The 21,096-nt window shown below is 53.9% G+C and overlaps 1 protein-coding gene across 2 annotated transcripts; it reads left to right on the forward strand.

Annotated features, from left to right (window-relative positions):
* Nucleotides 1–5,493: 5,493 nt before the first annotated feature.
* On the forward strand, nt 5,494–20,897 carry CHRM4 (cholinergic receptor muscarinic 4). 2 transcript variants are annotated; one of them, XM_066552613.1, is made up of 3 exons: nt 5,494–5,605; nt 17,368–17,409; nt 17,894–20,897. In XM_066552613.1, the coding sequence occupies exons 1-3, from the start codon at nt 5,548–5,550 to the stop codon at nt 19,369–19,371; spliced, it is 1,578 nt and encodes a 525-aa protein (XP_066408710.1). In that variant the 5' UTR covers nt 5,494–5,547; the 3' UTR covers nt 19,372–20,897. The 2 variants fall into 2 exon arrangements, with proteins under 2 accessions (XP_066408710.1, XP_066408711.1); XM_066552614.1 differs by lacking the exon at nt 5,494–5,605 and adding an exon at nt 15,296–15,318.
* Nucleotides 20,898–21,096: the final 199 nt, after the last annotated feature.

Below are 21,096 nucleotides of genomic sequence, written 5' to 3' on the forward strand. Positions count from 1 at the left end.
TTTTTTTTTTGGGGGGGTGGGGGGGGCTTTGTTGTTATTGTTTTTTTGTGGGGTTTTTTTTTGTGGGGTTTTTTTTTTTGTTTGTTTTTGGTTTTTTTATGATAGGTATAAAAGAAGTGATTGAGAAACACTTTCCCCCTGCCATTACCCAGAAAGCAAGTAAGAGTTGCAAGAGTGGAGACTGTAACAAAACAATTTCATTGAAGTATTTGAAGCCGTGCCTATATGACAAATGTGACAAAACTGAGTGCAACCTTAAAATAGCAGCAGCAATCTTTTAAAACACAAAAAGCAGATGATTATTGACTGAAGAGATTGTAGTGCACCAGGCTGGGTGCAGGCTGTGGTGTTTAACTCTCTCCAGAGGTGCCACATCAGGCACAGGCTGCAGTTGCCCTCCTGCCTTTTGATGAGCTCAAGCTGCTGGCAGTGCCCAAGAGGTAGCTTTCCAAGGGTAGCATCAGGTGGCAGAAGTGTGTGTCACCTGCCATATCCCTTCGCTTGATTTAAGGCACTGATATTTGTGGCCAGGCTGAGAGCACAGCTGTGGTGCTCCCCTGGCATTTCAAGGATGCTCATGGGCCTATGGACTGGTGTGAATTGCATGCCTGTGGACCAGCCTGGCATGGCAGGTTGGCTTTCTGTTATTAGTCACTGCTCTTTCATGCTCACCTGGCTTCCCTGCATGGGCCAGAGTGTCTATACCTTGCTTTCCTGGCTGTGCCCTGCCTGCAGGGCAAGTAGGGGCCTCTGGTGCCACCATCATCCCAGCCACTGGGGCTACACCTGCTCCATGGCTAAACATAGTCACTCCCTCCCTGGGGCTGTGGCTCTGGCATCCTTCACTGGTGCTAAAAACGGCATTTTCCAATAATGAAAGAATCTTTCATTACCTTGTCTCTGCAAGCAACCTGGGAGGCTGGGGAACAGCTGAACACTAAGTGATGTGCTTAATGCAGCTTCCACATCGGTATTTTTTCCCTGTCTCCAGTTAAGGCATGCCATGAAGCATGAGAAGATGTGGCTCTGGATGACTACTGGGGGTCTGGCTGAGGCAGCAGTGCATGGCTGGGTGCCTTCAGTCACCTTCTCTCCCAGGAAGGCTGCAGCAAACCTGCTTCTCCTTGGCCCTGCAAGTCCTCCTGCCCTGCTCCCTGCAGTGTGACTTTGTCCTAGCATGGTCTGGGATCTGGCTCACCTTGTACCCATGAGTGACTGTACTCCAGCAAGAACTCATGTCTGGGGCTGTTTGTTCCTGATATACCCTGGGGACAGCTGGAATGAGGGGAAAGAGCTGTTCCTCTGGGGATTGTATTGATGGCAAAGAGGAGGATTTGTGTACAGATGATCCTGTACCTCCTCAATGGAGAGAACAGCTGTGGGAGGCTTCAGGCAGATGTGGCCTGAAAGCAGCATTTATTTCAGACCTTTTAAACAGTTCTAAGTCCCTTTACAAATGTGCCATCCCATGCCCTTAGGCAAATTATTAGGATAGAGGCAAGTAACCATGAGGTGCTGTCCCTTCTTCCATTTCCCACAGGGATGACACTGGCCCAGGGGAAAGTTCCATGTCCCTCATAGCTGTGTTTCACCCAGCAGCACACACAGGGCAAAAGCCCACCCACAGGTGCCATCACCCTGTTGCCTGCAGTCCTGGGCATGGGCCAGGATTCTGAATTACTGCCCTGGCATTTAGACAGCTCTGTCCTGCCAGGCAATGCCAGATCCACTCCAATGAGTGAAGGGTGTCTCCTTGCTTGGCCAAGAGCAGGCAGAGCAGCTGCCTCTGCTCCCTTTGGGGCACTTCATTCCTCTCACCAGCTGCTGAGCGGAGCCTTCACGCCCATCTCCTGTGGCAGTGATGGTCCAGAGACCTGAGCCTTTCTCACTTGCCAACTGCTTTTTCTCTCTCTGACTCTCCCCTTCTGAGTTGGGTTTATTTTGGTTTTGAGCTGATAGATGGATTAGCATTTATCACCAGGCTGACTACCAGAGGGCTATTAAAAGTGATTTGCAATGTAAATACTTTCGTCATCAAGCACATTTTCTTTAGACTAAGGTTGACTTTTATGAATATTAAAGCCTTGTAGATGGGTTCAGCAAGTTTGTGGGAGTACGTCTGTCAGAGGGAGGGGGACTGGCTGCCTGCACTGTGCTGGGGAAGCAATGTGGATCCACCGGAGGGCAAAGGGATCTGGTGGCAGAGGGAGGGAAGTGGAGCATGAAAGGGTGTGTGAGGCAGAAAGAAAACCTGAGTGCCTTGAAGAAGGACAGAAAGAGAGTGAGCATGTGAGCATGAGCAGGATGGGAGGCAAGGCTTGAGCTGGACTGTTATTGCTGCAGGCTGGCAGAGAGTGTCAGGCTAGGGGAGGACTTGTGGAAGGAAGGGGGAGACCTGGCCAGAGCTGATGGTGAGCAGATTTGTCCCTGGCAGAGCTCAGTGCCAGAGGTGTGTGTCTGAACTGGTACATGCCCTATGTACTACAGGGATGGGTGAAAACAGCTCCTTTACTTGAGGATGCCCTGCCGTGAGTGTAGGTTTGCAGGACCAGCACTGAATTCCCCAAGTCTCCCAGCAGACACAGCCTGGCATTATCTGTGTGCAGGAGCCAGTGCTGGCTGCTGCTGTGGCTGCTGCATGTTTGAGTATAGTTACTGGGAATCTGTCAGGAATAATGGCTGGATGTTCCCGGGCTTGTGGGGGAAGCCAGAGTAAATGACCCATAACAGCTTTTCCTGCTCTCCAGAAATATTCATCTCCTGAGCACCTGCTCAGTGGTAACCACTCTGCCTCAGGATAGCTATGGATGGGAGCTGTCACAAGCCAAGGTGGAGTATCAAGGTGGTCACTTGCCCTTGTTTTCTGTATATCCCCCACTTGAGAGGCAGAGGTGAGAGGAGTGACTTTGTCTGTTCCTAGGTGTTTATGGTGTGCTGGTGCAAGGGCAATTTTTGAGATGGAGGAGCATGATGGATCATTGCCAGCTGATAATGGAAGAGTAGCTAATGCTGATTAGAGAGCAGGCACAGCACAGCACGGCTGAAAAGAAAAAATAAGACAAAGAAGCCATTCCATAAAATAGAGGCTGGAAGTAGAGTGATGCAAAAAAGTGGGAGATGTGCAATTACATGAAAAATAGACAGCTCCAGGAGTATCCCAGATCCCTACAAGGTGACAGATGCTGGGTTTACTGGCTGATTACTCCCCCAGACCAAGCTGGGTCAGTCCTGCAGGATAGCAGGAGTCTCCGACTGTCACAGGTCTTAATCCCAAAAGAGAGTAAGGTAGGGCCTTAATTTGTTAGGGCCATTGGCTCAAGCCCTTGGGTTCTTCCATGAGAAAACCACAAGTCCCTCCTGTCCCACCTCACAGCCTGTCACAACGTACAGGGGAAGGGTTGGAGCTGAGGTCTGGTTCTGGAGTGGATTAACTGTTGTTCATGACCAGTGCTGACGTGGTCCAGGAAGGAATGTGATGTCACTTTGGTGGCAGCAAGAGAGGCTGGTGAAATTCACTGGCAGACCATTAGAAGGGAATGTGTGAATATGTCAAGCCAAAAGAAGCAAGTGCTGCCTTTAACTGGAATATGTATAGTGAGTCCAGGCTTTCAGAAATTCTGCTTCTGACTAATGAGTGCATATAGCTAAGCTAAGAGTTAGAAGTTGGAAAGTTTTGTATTCAATTTGGTTACACATTTTTATCTCCATGACTGATCAGCTTGGGAAGAAGACATCTCACTGTTCATTACAGTCTTTTGTCTTTCTATGGGGACTTGTAGCTTGAAACAAGAGTCCAATCAAATAACCCAACTCCAGTACAATCAAACTGTCTTTGAAGCAGATATTTCCTCAGCCGGATGAGTTCTCACAGAGCGTGACAAAGGTTTATTTACATTCATTTTTTTAGTGGGAAAGAAGGAGGAGGAGAGGATGGTATTTATTTGAGGTCCAGACTTTGGACAAGGCAAGAGACTCCAAATAACTGGCTGGAGTCTTTGACGGGTTTTGGTCAGTGACTGCAAAAAGAGTGCAGGCAGATGTTAAGCTGAAAAGAGCCAGCAAAGCCTCATTGCACTCAGTGCAATCGCATGGCTCCACACCAGCCAACATTTGGAAAGCTTTGTCTTCTTGCTTCTCAAAGAAGGCAGGAAGGAAAACAAACATGAGTTGACTGAACTCACTAAAGAAATGCCAGAATGTGGCCTATGGTGATTAAAATAATGGTGGTGCATCTGCCTCCCTGCTGTGGCAGGGGCTTCTTGGTGTGCAAAGGCAGCAGCAGATGCGAGTGCCAAAAGGCTTTAACCTTTTCAGGGTGCAGAGATGCACCTGGAGTGGGAGATGTGTCATCAGAGAAAATTGTCTGAATTACCTTAACAATGTTCTCTCTGCTGGAATTCAGAAATATGTCTCCATTGGCAAGGAGAAGATACCAGTTTGCAGGATTTAAAGGAAAGAGAGGTCCAGTCTGTGAACTAGACACATCTTTAGAGGCGACATTGACTTAAACCACTCCCAGAGTCAGAGAGGTGTGAGAAGATGGTGAGAGGGTGAAGGAGTGGACGGTAGGAACCCATCTGCTACTGCAATCGCTTCAAAGGAGGGTTACAGTGGGGCATTTATTTGTTTATGTGTGTATATACATGTGTGTGTGAGAGCCGAGCAGATGGGGAAATTATACCCGTGTGTGTCTGTGAGACAGCACAAGTAGAGGTGGAGGGTGGGTAAGGGAGTTGCTCTGGGTTTAAAGTGGAGGGAAGGGGAAAGGTGTACAGGAAAGGGAAGACTTTTTTTTTTCCCTTTTCCCTTTGTTTATTCTTGTTTGACGCTTTCTCATTACCAGAAGGCAGACCTGGGGGACAGTCAGTCAGCTGGTTGTGGAACTGCCTGATGAGTTTTTTTTTGTTCTGCATGAACACCGCAGTTCCGAGTGTTAGTGACAGCCCGGCAGAGTTTTTGGGGACTGGGGAAGGTGTCGAGGCCTTCCTTTGCCCAGGCCGTGAGGGGCCCCGCTCGGCGCCTCCCTGCTCCTCGCTCCCTCCCGCCGTGGGACGCCGATGCTCCCGGCGCTGCCGGCTGCAGCGGATCGGGACTTCTCCCCGCCGGGGGCGGCGGGGGCCGCGGGGCCGGAGCCCGGTGCCGGGGAGCGGGCGGTCCGGGAGCGCTGTCCGGGGTGCTGCAGGAGCGCTCCCGCACGTCTGGCCGGCGGGGACGGGAGGCCACATCTGAGACGGGGGGGACGGCGGCGTGGGGATTGGCAGCGGCTCCCGACGTCGTGAGCCCCCCTCCTCCCGCCCCCGCCCGGTGCGTTCTCGTGGCGGCGAGGGGGGCGCACATCTGGGGGCGACACATCTGGGGGCGCACATCTGGGAGCGGGGGAGGGCGGGGGCGGGGGGAGGAGGCCGGGGCCGAGCCGGCAGCGCCGGGCCCTCCCCTCTCCCCGCCCCTCCGCCGCGCGCGGCGCCGCCGGGACCGGGAGCCGGGACCGGAGCCGGGACCGGAGCCGGGCCATGCCAGCCGGAGCCCCCGCGGGCGCGGCGCGGCACCATGGCCGCTGAGAACCGCTCGGCGCCGGGCGGCGGCGCGCCCTGGGCTGGGCTGCCCGGTGAGTCGCTGCTCGGGGCTCCGTGTGCGCGGGCGGGGGGCGCAGGGCATCCCCCGCAGGGTCCGGGGGGGGTCGGCATGGCTTTAGGGTGCATGGGGAGGGGGCTCCGCACCTCCGGGGGATGTGGCACGCGGTCCCCCCAGGAACGGGGGAGGTGTCTCTGCCAACTTTCCCGCATTCCTGCGTCTCTCCGGGAACGCCGGGGTGCCCCGCGGGTCGGGACCCTCGCGCTGGTTCGCTGCCCCGGGATGTCTGGAGCCGTGCAGCCCTGCCAGGGCACCGGGCTGATGTCTGGCACCCCCTTTCCCTGCTCCCATCCAAACCAACAGCGTTCCCGGGATCCGCCGCTCGAGGAACCTCGGGCCCCTCTTGTCACCCAGGAAACAGCCTTGTCAGCACCCTGAGTAGGGAATACGAGCAGCCTGCGGCTCCAGGGGCAGGCACCCCCCAGGAGGAAACCCAGGACGGGGGTTATTTGCTCCCCTGGTGCCTTCTCTGGGAAGGAGACATTCCTGGACAAGAAACTACCTGCACGCTTTCTTTGCTTCCCTCACTATTCCAGCAAGAGCAACAGGGAGAGGATCCCCTATCTGTTGGATACTTTGTCGCCATACTGGGCAAACCCCTCTGGCGCTTGTGGCCACCTCCCAGGACATGACTAGGCAGAAGTTTGCCCCCTCTTCACAGAGCCCTTTGCCAGATTGGGCATTGCAAGGGAGACAGATCTTGCCCACTCTCTCCCTCAGTGTGCATCTCGTCTTCCCTTTAGCCCTTTCTGGCCCTGTTGCACCCCTTCTGCTGGTAATGACAGAGCTGCCCCGCGCTCTCTGTTGGCACATCATGGACAAGAGTTGGGCAGCCACACCCTTCTTTCTTTCCAAAATAATACCATTGGCTTCAAATCAGGGAACAGTTCTTATAATTTTTCTGAAATAAAAGCAGCACTGGCTTCTGTCTGACCTGTTTTCAACCCCTCTGTGCTGTGGATGGATTTTTCTAGCCAGTCTTTGGAAAGCGCAAGGCTAGGGAGATACTTCCCAACCTGAGGAACAGCTGGTGTTCCCCTGTGCCCTGCTGGTAGATGGGCTCTGTTTGAGCATTTGAAGGCTCCCTGCTTTATCACGACTGCCTTGGGTGACCTCCAAAGGTGGTTTGACTTCTGCCACAACTTGAGAGTGAGCAGAGGGGCTGGAAGGGTTGCTACCAATGCAGTTGGGTGGCTTGTTGATGCAGGCACTGTCTATCAAAATACTCAGGTGACAGGATCCCAGAGCCCAGGCTTTTGGTGAAACAGCACCAGAGACAATGCTCACGTTGAAATCACAGGTGACACCAAGATGCTTTCGCTGTCTCTACTGCTGGGCACCACCTCCTGCTTCCTAACACCCTAACTCCTGTGATCTGAGCACCTGCTGCTGCTCTCCAGCCTAGACTAGGCCCCCATGAGACATCCAGCAAAGAGCAGGGCATCCAGTGGAGATCCCAATCAGCCAGGACAGCGGCCCGTGGTGGGAGCCCTGGGTGTGGGAGGTGGGGATGGGAGCAGGGGTGCAGGGGTGGGCAGCAGTCCTGGTTCCTGCAGGAGCTGAGCCAATGTGCCCTTGCTCAGAGTGGCAGCAAGTTTCCAGGGCTGCTGTATGGAGCGGCAGTGGCCCTGGGAGTGACCTGATGAGTGGGCAGAGGAAAGCTGGCGGGAGAAGGAGGAGAATGGCTACCAGTAAAAGTGGTTTGTTTATTCACACGAGGGGCATACCCATCTCAGGAGGTCAGTCTGTTTTCTTTCATAAAAGAGAAATGAACTGAAATGATTAATTAATGCTGTGATCCAATTACTCTGAGTTTGCAGAAGGAGCATGGTTTTTCTCTTTTAACTGTCCCCACAAGCTGTGTCCCCACCCCATTGATGGGAGGTTTTGTCATAGTTGGGATTTTGTTGTTTTGTTCTTTAAAATTAAAATGACAAATATCTCCCCAGGAGGAAAAAAAATGAAAAAGAAAAAAAAGACAAAAACAGGGAATAAAAATAGTGAGACCAGGAGGAGCAGCTGATGCAGAGCAGTCCCTAGCACACCTTTGTGTTGTTGATGCTTTCTCTGCCTGCCCTGCTGAGCCCTGACCGGCAGCATCCACAGAGGTGAAGAGGTTTGGTGAGCGCCCAGCCGAGGTGGCAGATGCAGCTCTGCAAAGGCAGCAGGGAGATCAGTTGTGAGAGGAGAGGGAGATGGAGGCTGTTTGCAAGGGGCTGCTGCTTTCTGCACAAATGCAGCTCCTCTTTCCACATGGACAGACACACAGCAACTGTTTCTTGTGCACAAGCTGACCCCTTCTCCTTGGCATGCTAAGTCAGGACTTTGATGGGCATCTTCTGGAGAAACGGGCATTGTCCTCGAGCCAGTTGCTCCTCAGCCTGACATGGGTCTATGCCCTTATTGCTCTCCACTAAGCCAAGGGAGGAGATTTGCTTTGCATTTCAGCATTCATTCTGGGCTGGCTCTAAAACTGCGTGTTACAAGACGTGTTTTGGGGAGATATGAGAGTGCAGGACCCGACACAGCGAGGAAATGGAAGTTTTGGACCAGATCATTCCCATGTACTTCCTCTTCTCTCTTCATTCCCATCCCAGCATCCCCTGCTGACTGCTCTTTAGCCTGCCCAAGCACCAGCACCCACCATGAGTGTGCCAGGTACCAGTGGTTGCAGTGAGGCTCCACACCCAGGCATTGTTGAAGCCTCTTCAAGCTGGTGATTGGAACCATACCAAATACATCCTTCTTCTGAGGGATTTGTGTGACCAGTCAGAAAGCAGACAACAGCTTTTAGGAAGACTCATGTGCTCTCCTGCCCAGGGCCCTGGCAGACCAGGAGGTGAGGGCCTGAATGTCTGGCTGCTGTCTAACTCAGAGCCAAGTGGAGGAGTGTGCCAGCCTCGACTGTCCCCAGAGGCACAATCCACCATGACATCCTTTTAAGCCTCTAGGCATACAGTCTTGCTGCATCCAGACCCTTGAACATACCAAAGTGGACTCTTGCCCTGTATTCAAACAAATTCATTTGCTAAAGCTTCAAGGAGTTAGGCAATTCCTGGACTAATCTGAGGCAAGTGTTCCCTGGTCAGGCTGATCCATGATTCCAGTATTTTGCTGGTGCATGAACACAGGGCAAGGTGTCTCATATACAGATCCTCCCCTTGATGCTTAGACACAGAGTTTTAGCAGGAGCCACACAACCAGTCCCTGTTCCCCCAGCTAGAGACACCTGGGTGTCCTCAGTCTGTCTGTTGGCAGCCGTCCCACCTTCCCTGTGGATCGATGCACTGGTCCTCTTGGGACTTTGTGCCAGGGTAACATCATTTGACCTGTCTTCAGACCCTGAGTCCCCTGGCAGTGTGAGCACAGCAAGTGAGGCTCTGCTGGAGATGCTCCCCAGCCCTCGCGTGCCGCGCACAGCTGCTCACACCTTCGCCCCGGGGCTGCTCTCGGGACCCTCCAGAGATGCCTTCAGCCCTGAGGCTGCACCACATGGAGGAGGAACTCCAACAAAGGCTCTGTTTATACCTTGTATGATGCAAGTTTGCAGAGAAAATCACCAGCCTGTCCAAGCCTGCAAATGCAATGACTGTAGGCACAGTGCTTTGTCCCTCTGACGGTCCCCAAAACTGCTGCTGGAGGTCCTGCAAATCAGAGCATTGCTGTGACCCTGTCCCCATGACGCTTTATGTCCTGTGCAACTGTACCCCGTTCCCACTCGGTGCCCGAGGCAGTGGCAGAGGTGCCCGAGTGCCCTGTTCCCTTCCCACCTCCCACCCCAGCGTTAGGCAGGTTGAGGTGTGCGGCTGCAGAGGAACCTCTCCCACCTGTTCCAGTGACTCAGAGAGAGCTGGAGAGGGACAGGGGGAAGCACAGGGCTGTTTATTTGTCTTCAAGAGCCTTGAAGAGGAGTTACATCCCAGGTCAGTTGGTGAAGGAGGGGCAGCAGCTAGGAATTTTGTCCTTTAAAGGCAGAACTCGGTGCAAACCGTGGAGCTCCTTGAGCTCAGCAGGCTTGGCCTGAGCTATCGGCATGTTACTTGAGATATTGAGGGTGGCTGTGCTCCTCCAGCCAAGAAAGCCAGGCAGACAAGCAGCCCCTCTGGTACCACAACTGCTTTTAAATCTAGCATATTGTATAGCACCTTGCAGCTTGGCAGAGGAGGCAGTGGGTCTGGCACCAGGAGCCTCAGCTAGTGATGTCTGGAGGTGAAATGTCATCAGCAGGGTTAAGGCTCCTGGTAAATTTGGTTTGCATTGGCCAGTTAAGGGGTTAATGTCTCCAGCCTCTTTAAGCAGAATTAGATTTATTTGTCTGTGGGAAACTCAGCTGCAGTTGTGCAACACTGAGGTCTGAAAACATGAGTCTGCAAACACGATGTCCCGGGCCCTGCATCCGCTCCAGGTCACAGAACAGCTCTCCAGAGGCCTCCATGGCACCGTGCTTCACTGACCCCTCACTTGCAGACCCTGCCAGTGCCGATGCCAGCTCCCAAGTCCCAGGCAGTGTGGCAGGCTGCCTCTGCTGAGGAGGGATGAAGGTCCTTGAGGGATCTTGGCATGACTGAGATGGGAGAGTACCCGGCATCTTGCCATCTCTAGTATCACTGGGGTAGTTTGGATCCCTCCTCTGCTGACAGTTACATCATGTGCAGTCCCAGATAAGGCCAAAAAAGTGCATGCATGTGTACAGAGAGGAGTGGAGAGCAGTGCAACCCTTCTGGCATCTGCCTTTGCCTGGCAGGCATGAATTGCCCGGCCTTGGGCCTGCCTTTCTGCAGCACTTAGGAGCAGTGTCTAGCATGGTGGTCTCTATGCTTTTTGCAGAGCTCAGATAACTCACCAAGGCCCATAAGTGATGCTCAACTCATTAAACCCTCTGCTACTATGTGCAGTCTCTGTCCATGAGGTGGCTAAAACCCCTGCCCTGTGCTGTGGGGTGAGCAGCACTGCATCCCTGACTGTCTGAGCTGCATTCCCACCCTACGGCTCATGGGGACCTGGGGGGCAAAAAGAGTGAGGGGGCCAGCATGGGGGCCAGCCCCTGCCTTATTCAGCACCAGCACAACAGGCTGGGGATCACCATCCTGCAGTGAGAGAGATGACTCCAGGCAGAGCTGGGCTGCCTGAGCCAGAGAGCTGCAGCCCAGAGAGGTTTCCAGCTCCAGCACGGCTCCCACTCTGCCCAGCAAGGAGCTGGTGGGAGCCTCAGAGAAGGCAACAGGGAGAGGTTTGTAGGCAATGTCTCTGTGTGAGGTCCCTCCTTCTAAGAAGATTTTCTTAGGACTTTTCTCTAGAGGAGATAAGTAATGCCTCCCTGGCAGACCAAGACTATTCCCACCTCCTTCCTCTCCATCTCTCCCCTTTTATGTTGTAGGGATTTCCTACCTGCTCTCCTCCCCTGGCACTCTGACCCCCACATTTTCCATTCCGCCTGTCCATGCCCTGGGCTCTCCTGCCCATCTTCTGCCACAGCTCCTCTTCCTCACTCTATCCCTTCGCTCAGACATCACCTCCAAATCCTCTGGCAGGTCTTGTGGCCTAATGGGGTCTCATATTTTCAGTTTCCTTTTTCATTAGCACCCCAAAGATTCCCATCTGCTATCTGCCCCCAGGAGTAGGGCTCTCACATATGCATCCATCCAGCAGGGTTCTTGCTCCTGCCTGATTTTTTGCCCTTGGCTCAGCTCTTTTATCTCATCCATTGCTTAGCTGGCTCATTTGTCCTCTCAAAGCCCTGTGGAGCTGCTCCATGGGGAAAGGGGGTCTTGTTTCCATTGCCAAGTCTTTAGAATTTCAGATGAGCACCTTACTGTTTGCTCCCTGTGTTGCCTCAGCTCTGGGATGAGTTACAAACATGTTCCCCTGCCAGAGCAGCACTGCATCTCTGGCTGCCCGAGCTACATCCCCCCTGCAGTTCATGGGACCTTGGGGACACAGAGGGTGAGTGAAAGGTGCTGCAGGTCTCTGCATGAGGGCCAGCCCCTGCCTTATTCAGCCCCAGCCCAGGCACCTGGGGGGGGGCAGATCCCTGGCCTGGGGGGCAGATTCCCCATGTGGGTGGTAGGGACCTGGCATGGGCACCTGTGGCTGTGTGGGGCCATGGCAGGGTGAGGGGGCTTCCCTACAGCTGGCTTCCCAAAAAGAGCCAAGTCCTTCCCCCTTGTCCCCAGGCAAGGCCTGTCCCTGGGGCAGGGGGAGCTGCTTTGCGAAGCAAACAGCTCTTAGGTTTTGCAGCACTTGCCCCTCTGGCTCTCAGTCACTCCTCCACCATTCTCTCTCCCACAGGCATCTGGTCCCCACCACTGACCTCTCCCTGGGAAGAGCCCAGCTAATCCAGGCAGTCACTTGTTGCTGCAATCCTCTCTCTCCCCGCTCCTTCCTCTCTGCTGGCTGGTCCCAGAGCCAGTAGAGCAGTGGGACCTGTAGCTGCAGCAGGGTTATTTCTGCTGTGCTGCCTTGAAACAGCTGGGTTCTGTTAAAGCTTCAGCCAGGCATATAAAAGAACATGAGCATCTCTCTGAGGCAGAGAGCATTAATGCAGCAGATGGGAGGGGAGAAGTGTGGCTCCAGCCCAGGCTCAGCTGGAAGCCCAGCACCTTCCTAGCTCAGCCGCCAGCAGGGAGCTGCAGCCCTGGGGCGGCCAAGGCAGAGGGCACTGTGTCCCCCTGGTCCCGCTGTGCCATGCCGCCGTGGTGAGCCTTCTCCCGCCGGGATGTTCCCACCGGAGCCAGTGCAGGAGCCGTGGGAGCTGCTGCGGAGCCGCCGGTGCCTGGGAGCTGCAGGCTGGGCACAGCAGGGTAAGGCTGGACTTCGGCTTGTGTGGCATTTGCCACGCATGCTTGCTAGTGGTGTTCCACTAATAGGTCATTTATTTGGCCCGATAATTGGGTGACAGGAGGTTAATTAATTGTCAGAGCGACCAGTGTGCTGGTAGGTTATTTATAGGAGTGACCTTTCAATTACTTTTTAAAAAACACTTTCTCACTGGCTCGCTTCTTGTCTGGTGATGCTGTGGATAAATGGCATGTGGTCCCTTACAACCTGCCAAGGGCACATTAGGGATACAGGCAAGTACAGGCACGTTTGGGCAGGGGGTGCAGCTGTGGCTGCTGTGGGATGCTGGTGAGCCTGCTGGGCTGGGCTCCACCTGCAGGGGCAGCTCAACATCCGCGGCTCCGGCCGGCGAGTGCTCCCCACAGCCGGGTGCGAGCCAGCCTGGGTGCGGCACCTCGGCTTTGCTCCGACAGCCAGCATTAACCACAGTGAAAGCAGGGAGGCTCCTGGCTTGCCTGGGGAGGGTGGTGGGCTTACCCAACCTCAACACTCCCTTCTGGCCCTGGACACCGCAAATTTTACAAACCTGATGTGCAAACACACGTCAGGCACGGGGGGGGGGGGGGGTCCCTGGCCCCCTCACCTCCCCCTGCAAGCTGGCTGCTCCTGTGCTACTGAGCTTACTGCTTCTCCAGCGGTTCCAGGAAAAGCTATCACAGGTTCTTGACTTGTGGGGTGGAGGAAATTGCTTTGCCTCATGAGGACCAGTTGAATAGCAGAGGAAGAAAGAAGAATAAATTATTCAATGGAAAAATCAAATGCTCAGAACCCCATATGTTACTGACAAGAAACAATTCCTGTTCCACAATGGCTCAGATCTCCTCTGGAGCAGGATAAGGACTTCAGGGATCCATTGACCAGAGGGGTGAAAGTGCAGCCACCAGCTGGAGCTTGAAGGGCTTGCCATTTTAATGCAACAGATCCTGCTGGCCCCTCATCTCCTTTCTGTTTTTCTGGTTGTTTATTGCCTTCATCATTCCAACACAGAGGCACGGAAGCAGACCAACACCAACCCTCCCCTGCCAGACACGGGGCCGGCCCTCCGTCTTCTCTCATATGTTGTATTTCTAAGGTGCCTGTTCCCAGCATCTAGGAATTGTTTTCACACTCTGAGGGGTGTGAATCTGTCAACCAGAACAACCCTTCACTAGTTGTAAAGTAGTGCCATGATTCAGGAACTAATTAACAGCTATTAGATAAGGCAATTAGCACCACAAACTGCCATCCTACTCCAAGTATACCTTCCCTTTGTGAGCGTGAGCCATAAATGTCTAGCGTCTTCTGTTCCCTGTTTTTTCTCTCTCCTCTCCTCCTTGTGGTGGTGGCTGCACAAACTGCCCAGCCCCACATCACATCAGCAGTCTGACCTGACAGGATTAATCCCATTAAGACTTTTACCCTCTCTGCACTTTTAGGAAGGCCAAGACAGGCAGGGGGCTGGCAGTAGGGCTGCCTTGACTCTTTCCAAATGTCACACCAAAGGTGATGTGCCCAGGCCCAGCCTTGGCACCCAGACAGAGCAGGAAGTGATGTGTACCTTCTCCTGGAACGTGCCTGTGGTGCAGGGGGACACCTTTCCTCCCTCCCGGAGACAGGCAGCTCCCAGACCCCCACAGGATCCGTTCAGCCAGGAGCTGACAGCCACAGCCCCTCCGTCCTGTCCCTGGGCTCGAGGTCGCTTGCAGTTGTGCTGTTGCTCCAGACCCTTGCAGGGCTAAAGCCCATTTCCTCTGGGAGCAGCTCACGCTCACAGGTGTCCACTAAAGCACGGATTTCTGTGATTCCTCTCCCTCCCCTGTGAACATCTCCCTCCCCAGGCTGGTGTGCGAGCGTGGGGCTTGCTTTATGATGGGGTTCCTTGCAGAGCTCTGCTCGCTCCCAGAGGCAGAATGTCACTTCAACCTCATGTGGACCAGGCACGGCTTTGCCCTGCCTTGCACCTGCTCCATGGGTATCCCCAGCCCTGAGGATGATGCTGGGATGGGGGCAGTGTCACAACAGGAAAGGAGATGGCTGGTGATGCCATGTGGGGCAGGGGCTGTGGAGCAGAGGGCGGCTGTGCAGTACAGAGAGAAGATGTGGGGAACACTGGGGCAGGAGGGCTGCTTGCTCCAGGAGCTCATCCATCACACGGGTGTGTGTAAATGCCGACCTCTCCCATTGCCTTTGCTGTCCCGTGCAGAGGGCAGCCAGCTCCTTCCACATCAGGAGCAGCAGGGGCGGGAGGGAACTAAACCCTCCATCCCACGTGAGCCGAGTGCTCAGCAGGTGCTCAGTCACGAATGCAGCCGACGGAACACCAGCCTCCAGCTGCTGCAGATTCTGGGTCACGGGTGGTCACCGGCAGTCCATGAGAGGGCTTTCTGCTCTCCTACCTGGCAAGAGGCTGTGAGGCAGTTTGTAGGAGCCGACAGGCTGGGAAGGCTGGCTGGTAAGGCACATGAGGTGCAGCAAGGAAACAGCAGGAGTCTTCTGCTGTGGTCTCAGGTGTCACCCTGTGACAGAGCACTGGCTTTGCTCTTGCTCTGGGGTTGAATCCTCACACAAGAGTGGTCACACCCATGATTGCCGGCAGCAGGGGAGACCCTGCTGCGCCCACTGCCCGCAGTAGTTGGACCCCACCCAAATTACAATTTTCTCTGCTTGGATCTGTGGCTGTGTGGGAGGGGAAAGGTATTTCCCTTGATGACACAATTGGTGATCACTGCAGCAGCCACAGAAACTCTTGGACGGGAGGATGCTATCAGTAAAGAGTTGGAGTCTCCCAACGGCTTCGATGGAGAGGACAAAACCAGCTGTAAATCACTGCCAAAAGTCTGAGGGAATTTGCAAAGCCAGCTGGTGTCACAGGTAAGGGTGTCCGCCCTAGGAGCCCTTCTGAAGTGTCCTCTCAGCTTTGTCAAGGCCTCCCTCAAACAGGGGATTGCTTTATTTTTTGCTATTAGGTGAAGGCTTATCGAGTTTAAGTGCTCAGTGTTCAAGCCCACCCCCCGCGGCGGCAGCTGCCTCTGCCTCCTCACACCAGTTTGCAGCATGACCTCTGGGTGGCATCCAAAGGCTCGCCTGAGGGGCTGCCGCAGCCTTTTCTCCCGTCTTGGGACACGTACAGAACAGTTCGGGCTTGAGATGGACTTTTCTTACTCTGGGTAACTGAGAACACAAGCCTCTGTCAAGGCTGATAATTAATTAGACACGCTTAGAAGAGGATGCCAGTTCAGGAACAAAAGTGAGAAAACTGAAACCCACATTTTAGCAGAGACGATGGAAAGGTTTCTTTTCAAGACTTTCAAATTCTTCTTGGAAGAGCTGGGGTAGATGTCTGCATGATTGCTAGCTTGTCTGATCAGTTTGATTAGCTGTTACAAGAATGACAGTTAAATCTCCCCATCTCACCAAAGTGAAGAAATTAAAACTCATTTCTATTGTACTGAAACCAACCCCCAAACTGCCATGATTATATATTTCTAAGCCATTTTATACACTTATCACCTCTTCTCACATCCCTGGCTGGGTGCCCAGGAAGGATGGCAGCAGAAACCTCTTTCCCTCTACCTTGATGCATCCCTTGTGCTTGGAGCTGGGTGCAAAGCTCCAAGCCTGGCAGTGCTGCCAGGCTTCCTCACCCCATCTGTATCTGGCATGTAGCATCTACCAAAGGGCATTGCTTTCTTTTAAAAGCCTTTTGTCTTCACAGACATGCTTAGAAGATAATGGTAGAGAGGTATTTCTCTGTCCCTCACCCACTTACTTTCCTTGCACCTGTAAGAGGAGCTCCATCACTATCGCAGCTGTATCCTTGCTAATGCAGAAGCTGCCTAAATGGCTACATCAGATCCTGGCTTTAGCATCCTAGCAGCCACATTTCCATTTAATTACACCTGAATCTCTTTAGAAAGTGCTTATATTAAAAACTTGGCTATTTGCTGATGGCAGACATCTCCTACCCTCACCACAAATGAAAGACAAGGACATTTCTTTTCAAATACTTAAAACAGACAAACTGATTCTAAAGCCTGCCAGGCCCTATTCAGAAGAGGTGCGTGTTAAAGGCACATTTATACATTCAGCAAAATCAGCTTCAGGAGTCCTGGGCATTTGGCGCCATCTCCCAAGCCACAGACACACTGTGCTGAGCACTCCCACTGCGGGGACACTCGCTGGCTCCTGCTGGTTTCCTGGCAGCAGTGCCCATGGGGCTGAGCCCCTGCCCCAGGCACCAGGAGCAGCTGCTGGAGGGGCTGCCCTCGATGGTCTGGCAGGGTTGGAATGCCCCCAGAAGCCAGGGTGAGGCTGGTGAAGGCCTAGCATGTTTTGGAGGTCTGGATGGTGTGGGAGAGGAAGGTTCAATGGAAAGCTCTTCTGTCCTGCCCAACTCCCTCAGTGCCTTTGCTTTTTCTTTGCTTTCCAGGAAATTCCCTTTCATCTCAATACAGCACTTCTTGTCTATTGATTTTTTTTTAAGGTCCATTCCACTCTTACCTTGGGTGATTAACTACAGGCATCTTGGTTTGCATGAAGGCAGTAATTCCATCCATAATTCTCATCACTTTTCATAAATAATTCCGTGTATCATGCTGAGGTGTCTGACTCCGCACTGTACATCTGGCCTGGGTGGCTGCAGCTGCACTGTGATGTGGGACTGAGGGAAGGGGTCATCACTTCCCAGCATCAGTGACTGATGGCACTTGTGCAGCTCCTTCCCTTTCCTGAGCCTGCTGCGCTGTGCGCTGCGCCACACCAAAGCCCCCACCTTCAGCCTTTCTTGGCTTTTCAGCATCTGTATCTCAGCAGTGTCACCCTTTGGTCAGGGTCACCTCTGTTGGACAGGCTGGTGCCCTCAGTAAGATGTTGTGGGATGCACACAAGCTGTGGTGTAACTTGCTGTTTTCCTTCTCCCAGATTTCATCTTCCAGAAGGAGCTATTTGCTGTGAGAGACACAGGTGAGCTGAGCAGACCATGGCACGGGTTTTGCGGGTTAGGGCCCTCTTGGGGAGTGCTTTGGGGAGGTCAGTGGAACATGCCTGGGGTATACCATAACCCTGCTCTTGTCCCTGGGGCAGGGCACTGGCTCCATGCTGTGCTGTTCTGGCAGTGAGTGCTGTATGTGCATCCCCCCTGGCTCTGCAGTCCTCTTTCCCCAGCCCTTTGGCTCCCCTTTGTGCCTCTCTGGGCCACACGAGGTTGGGACTGTCCTAGCTCCATTCCTGCTTTTCTCCCTGCAACTCATTTGCCTCCTCTACTGATAAATAGGGACACAAAAAATGCCTCCAATGGACTCCTGGAGTGGCAGAGAGAAGTTCAGGAATGCCAGCAGATTTTTGAGCACTAGTCAACAGCCGTGCTGGCCTGGGAAACTGAGGAAATGCTGCCAGGACAGGCTGGCAGGTCTGATATTCTCCCTTTCTGTCCTCGCTCTCCTTGCAGATCCCATGCACAACCTCTCTGCTCAGCCCTGGCAGGCAAAGATGGCCAACCTGACCTATGACAACTTCACCCTGGGCAACCACTCCGAGGTGGCTGTGCAGCCTCCCACCAACTACAAGACAGTGGAGCTGGTTTTCATTGCCACTGTCACTGGCTCACTCAGCCTTGTCACCGTGGTGGGGAACATCCTGGTGATGCTCTCCATCAAGGTGAACCGTCAGCTCCAGACTGTCAACAACTATTTCCTCTTCAGCCTGGCCTGCGCAGACCTCATCATTGGGGTCTTCTCCATGAACCTCTACACGGTCTACATCATCAAAGGCTACTGGCCACTGGGGGCCGTGGTGTGCGACCTGTGGCTGGCTCTGGACTATGTGGTGAGCAATGCCTCTGTCATGAACCTGCTCATCATCAGCTTTGACCGGTACTTCTGTGTCACCAAGCCCCTGACGTACCCGGCCAGGAGGACCACCAAGATGGCAGGGCTAATGATCGCGGCCGCGTGGATATTGTCCTTCATTCTCTGGGCCCCTGCCATCTTGTTCTGGCAGTTCATTGTGGGCAAGAGGACAGTCCCTGAGAGGGAATGTTACATCCAGTTCCTCTCCAACCCAGCGGTGACATTTGGCACAGCCATTGCTGCTTTTTACCTGCCCGTGGTCATCATGACGGTGCTGTACATCCATATCTCCCTGGCCAGCAGAAGCAGGGTAAGGAGGCATAAGCCTGAGAGCAGGAAAGAGAGGAAAACCAAGTCCCTCAGATTCCTCAAGGGCCCCATGGTGAAACAGAACAACAATAATTCTCCCAAGAGGGCTGTGGAGGTGAAGGAGGAGGTGAGGAATGGGAAAGTGGATGACCAGCCATCTGCACAGACAGAGGCCACTGGCCATCAGGAGGAGAAGGAGACATCCAATGAGTCCAGCACCGTCAGCATGACCCAGACCACAAAAGACAAGCCCACAGCAGAAGTCTTGCCAGCAGGGCAAGGACAGAGTCCAGCCAACCCCCGCGTGAACCCAACTTCCAAGTGGTCCAAGATTAAGATTGTCACAAAGCAGACTGGGTCTGAATGTGTCACCGCCATTGAGATCGTCCCAGCTAAGTCAGGTGCCTCTAACCACAACTCCCTGGCCAACAGTCGCCCAGTCAATGTTGCCAGGAAGTTTGCCAGCATCGCCAGGAGCCAAGTACGGAAGAAGCGCCAGATGGCTGCCCGGGAGAAGAAAGTCACCCGCACCATATTTGCCATCCTGCTGGCCTTCATACTCACGTGGACACCCTACAATGTGATGGTCCTCATTAACACCTTCTGTGAGACCTGCGTGCCCGAAACAGTGTGGTCCATCGGCTACTGGCTCTGCTATGTCAACAGCACCATCAACCCAGCCTGCTATGCCCTCTGCAATGCCACTTTCAAGAAAACCTTCAAGCACCTTCTCATGTGCCAGTACAGGAACATTGGCACAGCCAGATAAACTGGTACTCAGGGACCACTTCAGTATCCTTATGGAAACCCTTCCCTTTGCCTCCTTTGCCAGCGGGGGTTATTCTGCTCACCACTCACAACAGTGCAGACTGTGCAGTGATTGCAGAGGATGCCCTTCATCCAACGCTGACAAAAATCCAAGGCATTTCTGAGCTACAGGTCCTTCCAGTCACTCTGGGCCTGGGGACTAGCTCAGGGAGCCAGCAGGAAAGCCAGAGGCAAGAGGAAATGTGGTCACCAGGAGCCCTTCCCAGCTCCATGCTCTTCAGATTGGCCAAATGGCATCAGTGTTTCTCCTAAGACTGGATGTACCTTTTTCCCCAGCTGACCATCTCCATGGCATCAGATCTTGTCTGCATGCAGATGGGCTAATGCTGGATGCTTTCCATTGGCTTATAAAGCGTTTATTACCCAAGAAATGAAAAGAAACCAGGGTCAAACATTGCTAGACATCTTGGACCAGGCTGACTCAGGCAGGCTAATGGGGAGTCCTGCTGGCCCAGGCAGGCCCCCTGTGAAGGCAGTCAAGATTGGACCCTAACAGATGTGGCAGGATGCTTTCTTTCCCTTGAGAGTGCCATCGGACATCCTCACCCAGGGTCCTGGGGCAGAATTTTTCCCTGGGCTCGGTCTCTGCTCTCCCCTTCACATCCTTTCTGCCCTCAGACAGCAATTTGCTGGAAAGACAGAGAGATAAACCAAGCATTTCACTCCTGGGTAAGGAGTGTGAAACCCAGTTGCCTCCAACAATGATGGAAACTAAAACTGGAAAGAAAAGCCCTGGTGTGGTGCAGGACTTTGTTCCACAGCCCTGGGGGAATGGGGACCCTGAGTAGTGGGCAGCAGTGACTGTGAAAATAACTGTCCTTGGGAGAGACAGGGGGGACCTGGGGGTCTCAGAAGGGTGGGATGAGGGTCTGCAATGTGGCCAAGGGGCCCTGTGTCTCATCTGAGCCTCGAGCAGGTCCCCGCTCTCCCTGCAGTGGGTGTGGGAGGCCTAATGCATGGCTCTGGAGGCAGGAGAGGATGACAGTAGCCTCCAGCCCCCTCCTGCCCCGAGTGCAGGGGGCTCCTCCAGGGAGGCCGAAGGAGCCGGTTGCTGAGCTTTGTACATGGATGTAACGCTGTCATGGGCGTTGTGGCAGAGCCCTGAGCATGCGGGCTTCAGCCAGCGTCTCCAGCCTCCTCCCAGCCACCCCTGTGTGCAGCCCAGAGCGCCCTGGGGCTGCTCCCCAGCTTCTCCCAAAGCCGGGTGCAAGCCTTCTCCTTGCAGCCAGGTGCAGGCAAGGGATGGGATGGGGCCACTCTAGCACTGGTGAGCTCTGTGTCCATATGTCCTTCCTGTCCTCATGCCAGGGTGCAACCTGCAGAAAGGCTGCCCCAGCCCAGATGGGAGCCCCTCCATCACTGCCTTTAGGGGTACCCAAAATGCCTGGTGGGTTTCTGGGTATTTTTAAATGGTTACAACTGCAGCCCAACACACCCCAAGACAAATAAAGACCTTGGACCAGGAAACTATTGTCCGTGGTGTGAGGAATGAATGAGTCATCACCCAGGTGGCTCCTTCCCTGCTTCCCAGTGTCACCCACTCTTGACATTTCCTGCAGCCCATCCCTTCTGCTAAGAGTAAGGGGGGGCAACCAGAAGCGTTGTTGCAAAGAGGCTGTGAGGGGTCTGGTGCTTTGTCCAGGACCATGTGCATGTGGCACCCAGG

Source organism: Molothrus aeneus, chromosome 6 (genome assembly GCF_037042795.1).
Source record: "Molothrus aeneus isolate 106 chromosome 6, BPBGC_Maene_1.0, whole genome shotgun sequence".
Lineage (NCBI taxonomy): Eukaryota > Metazoa > Chordata > Aves > Passeriformes > Icteridae > Molothrus > Molothrus aeneus.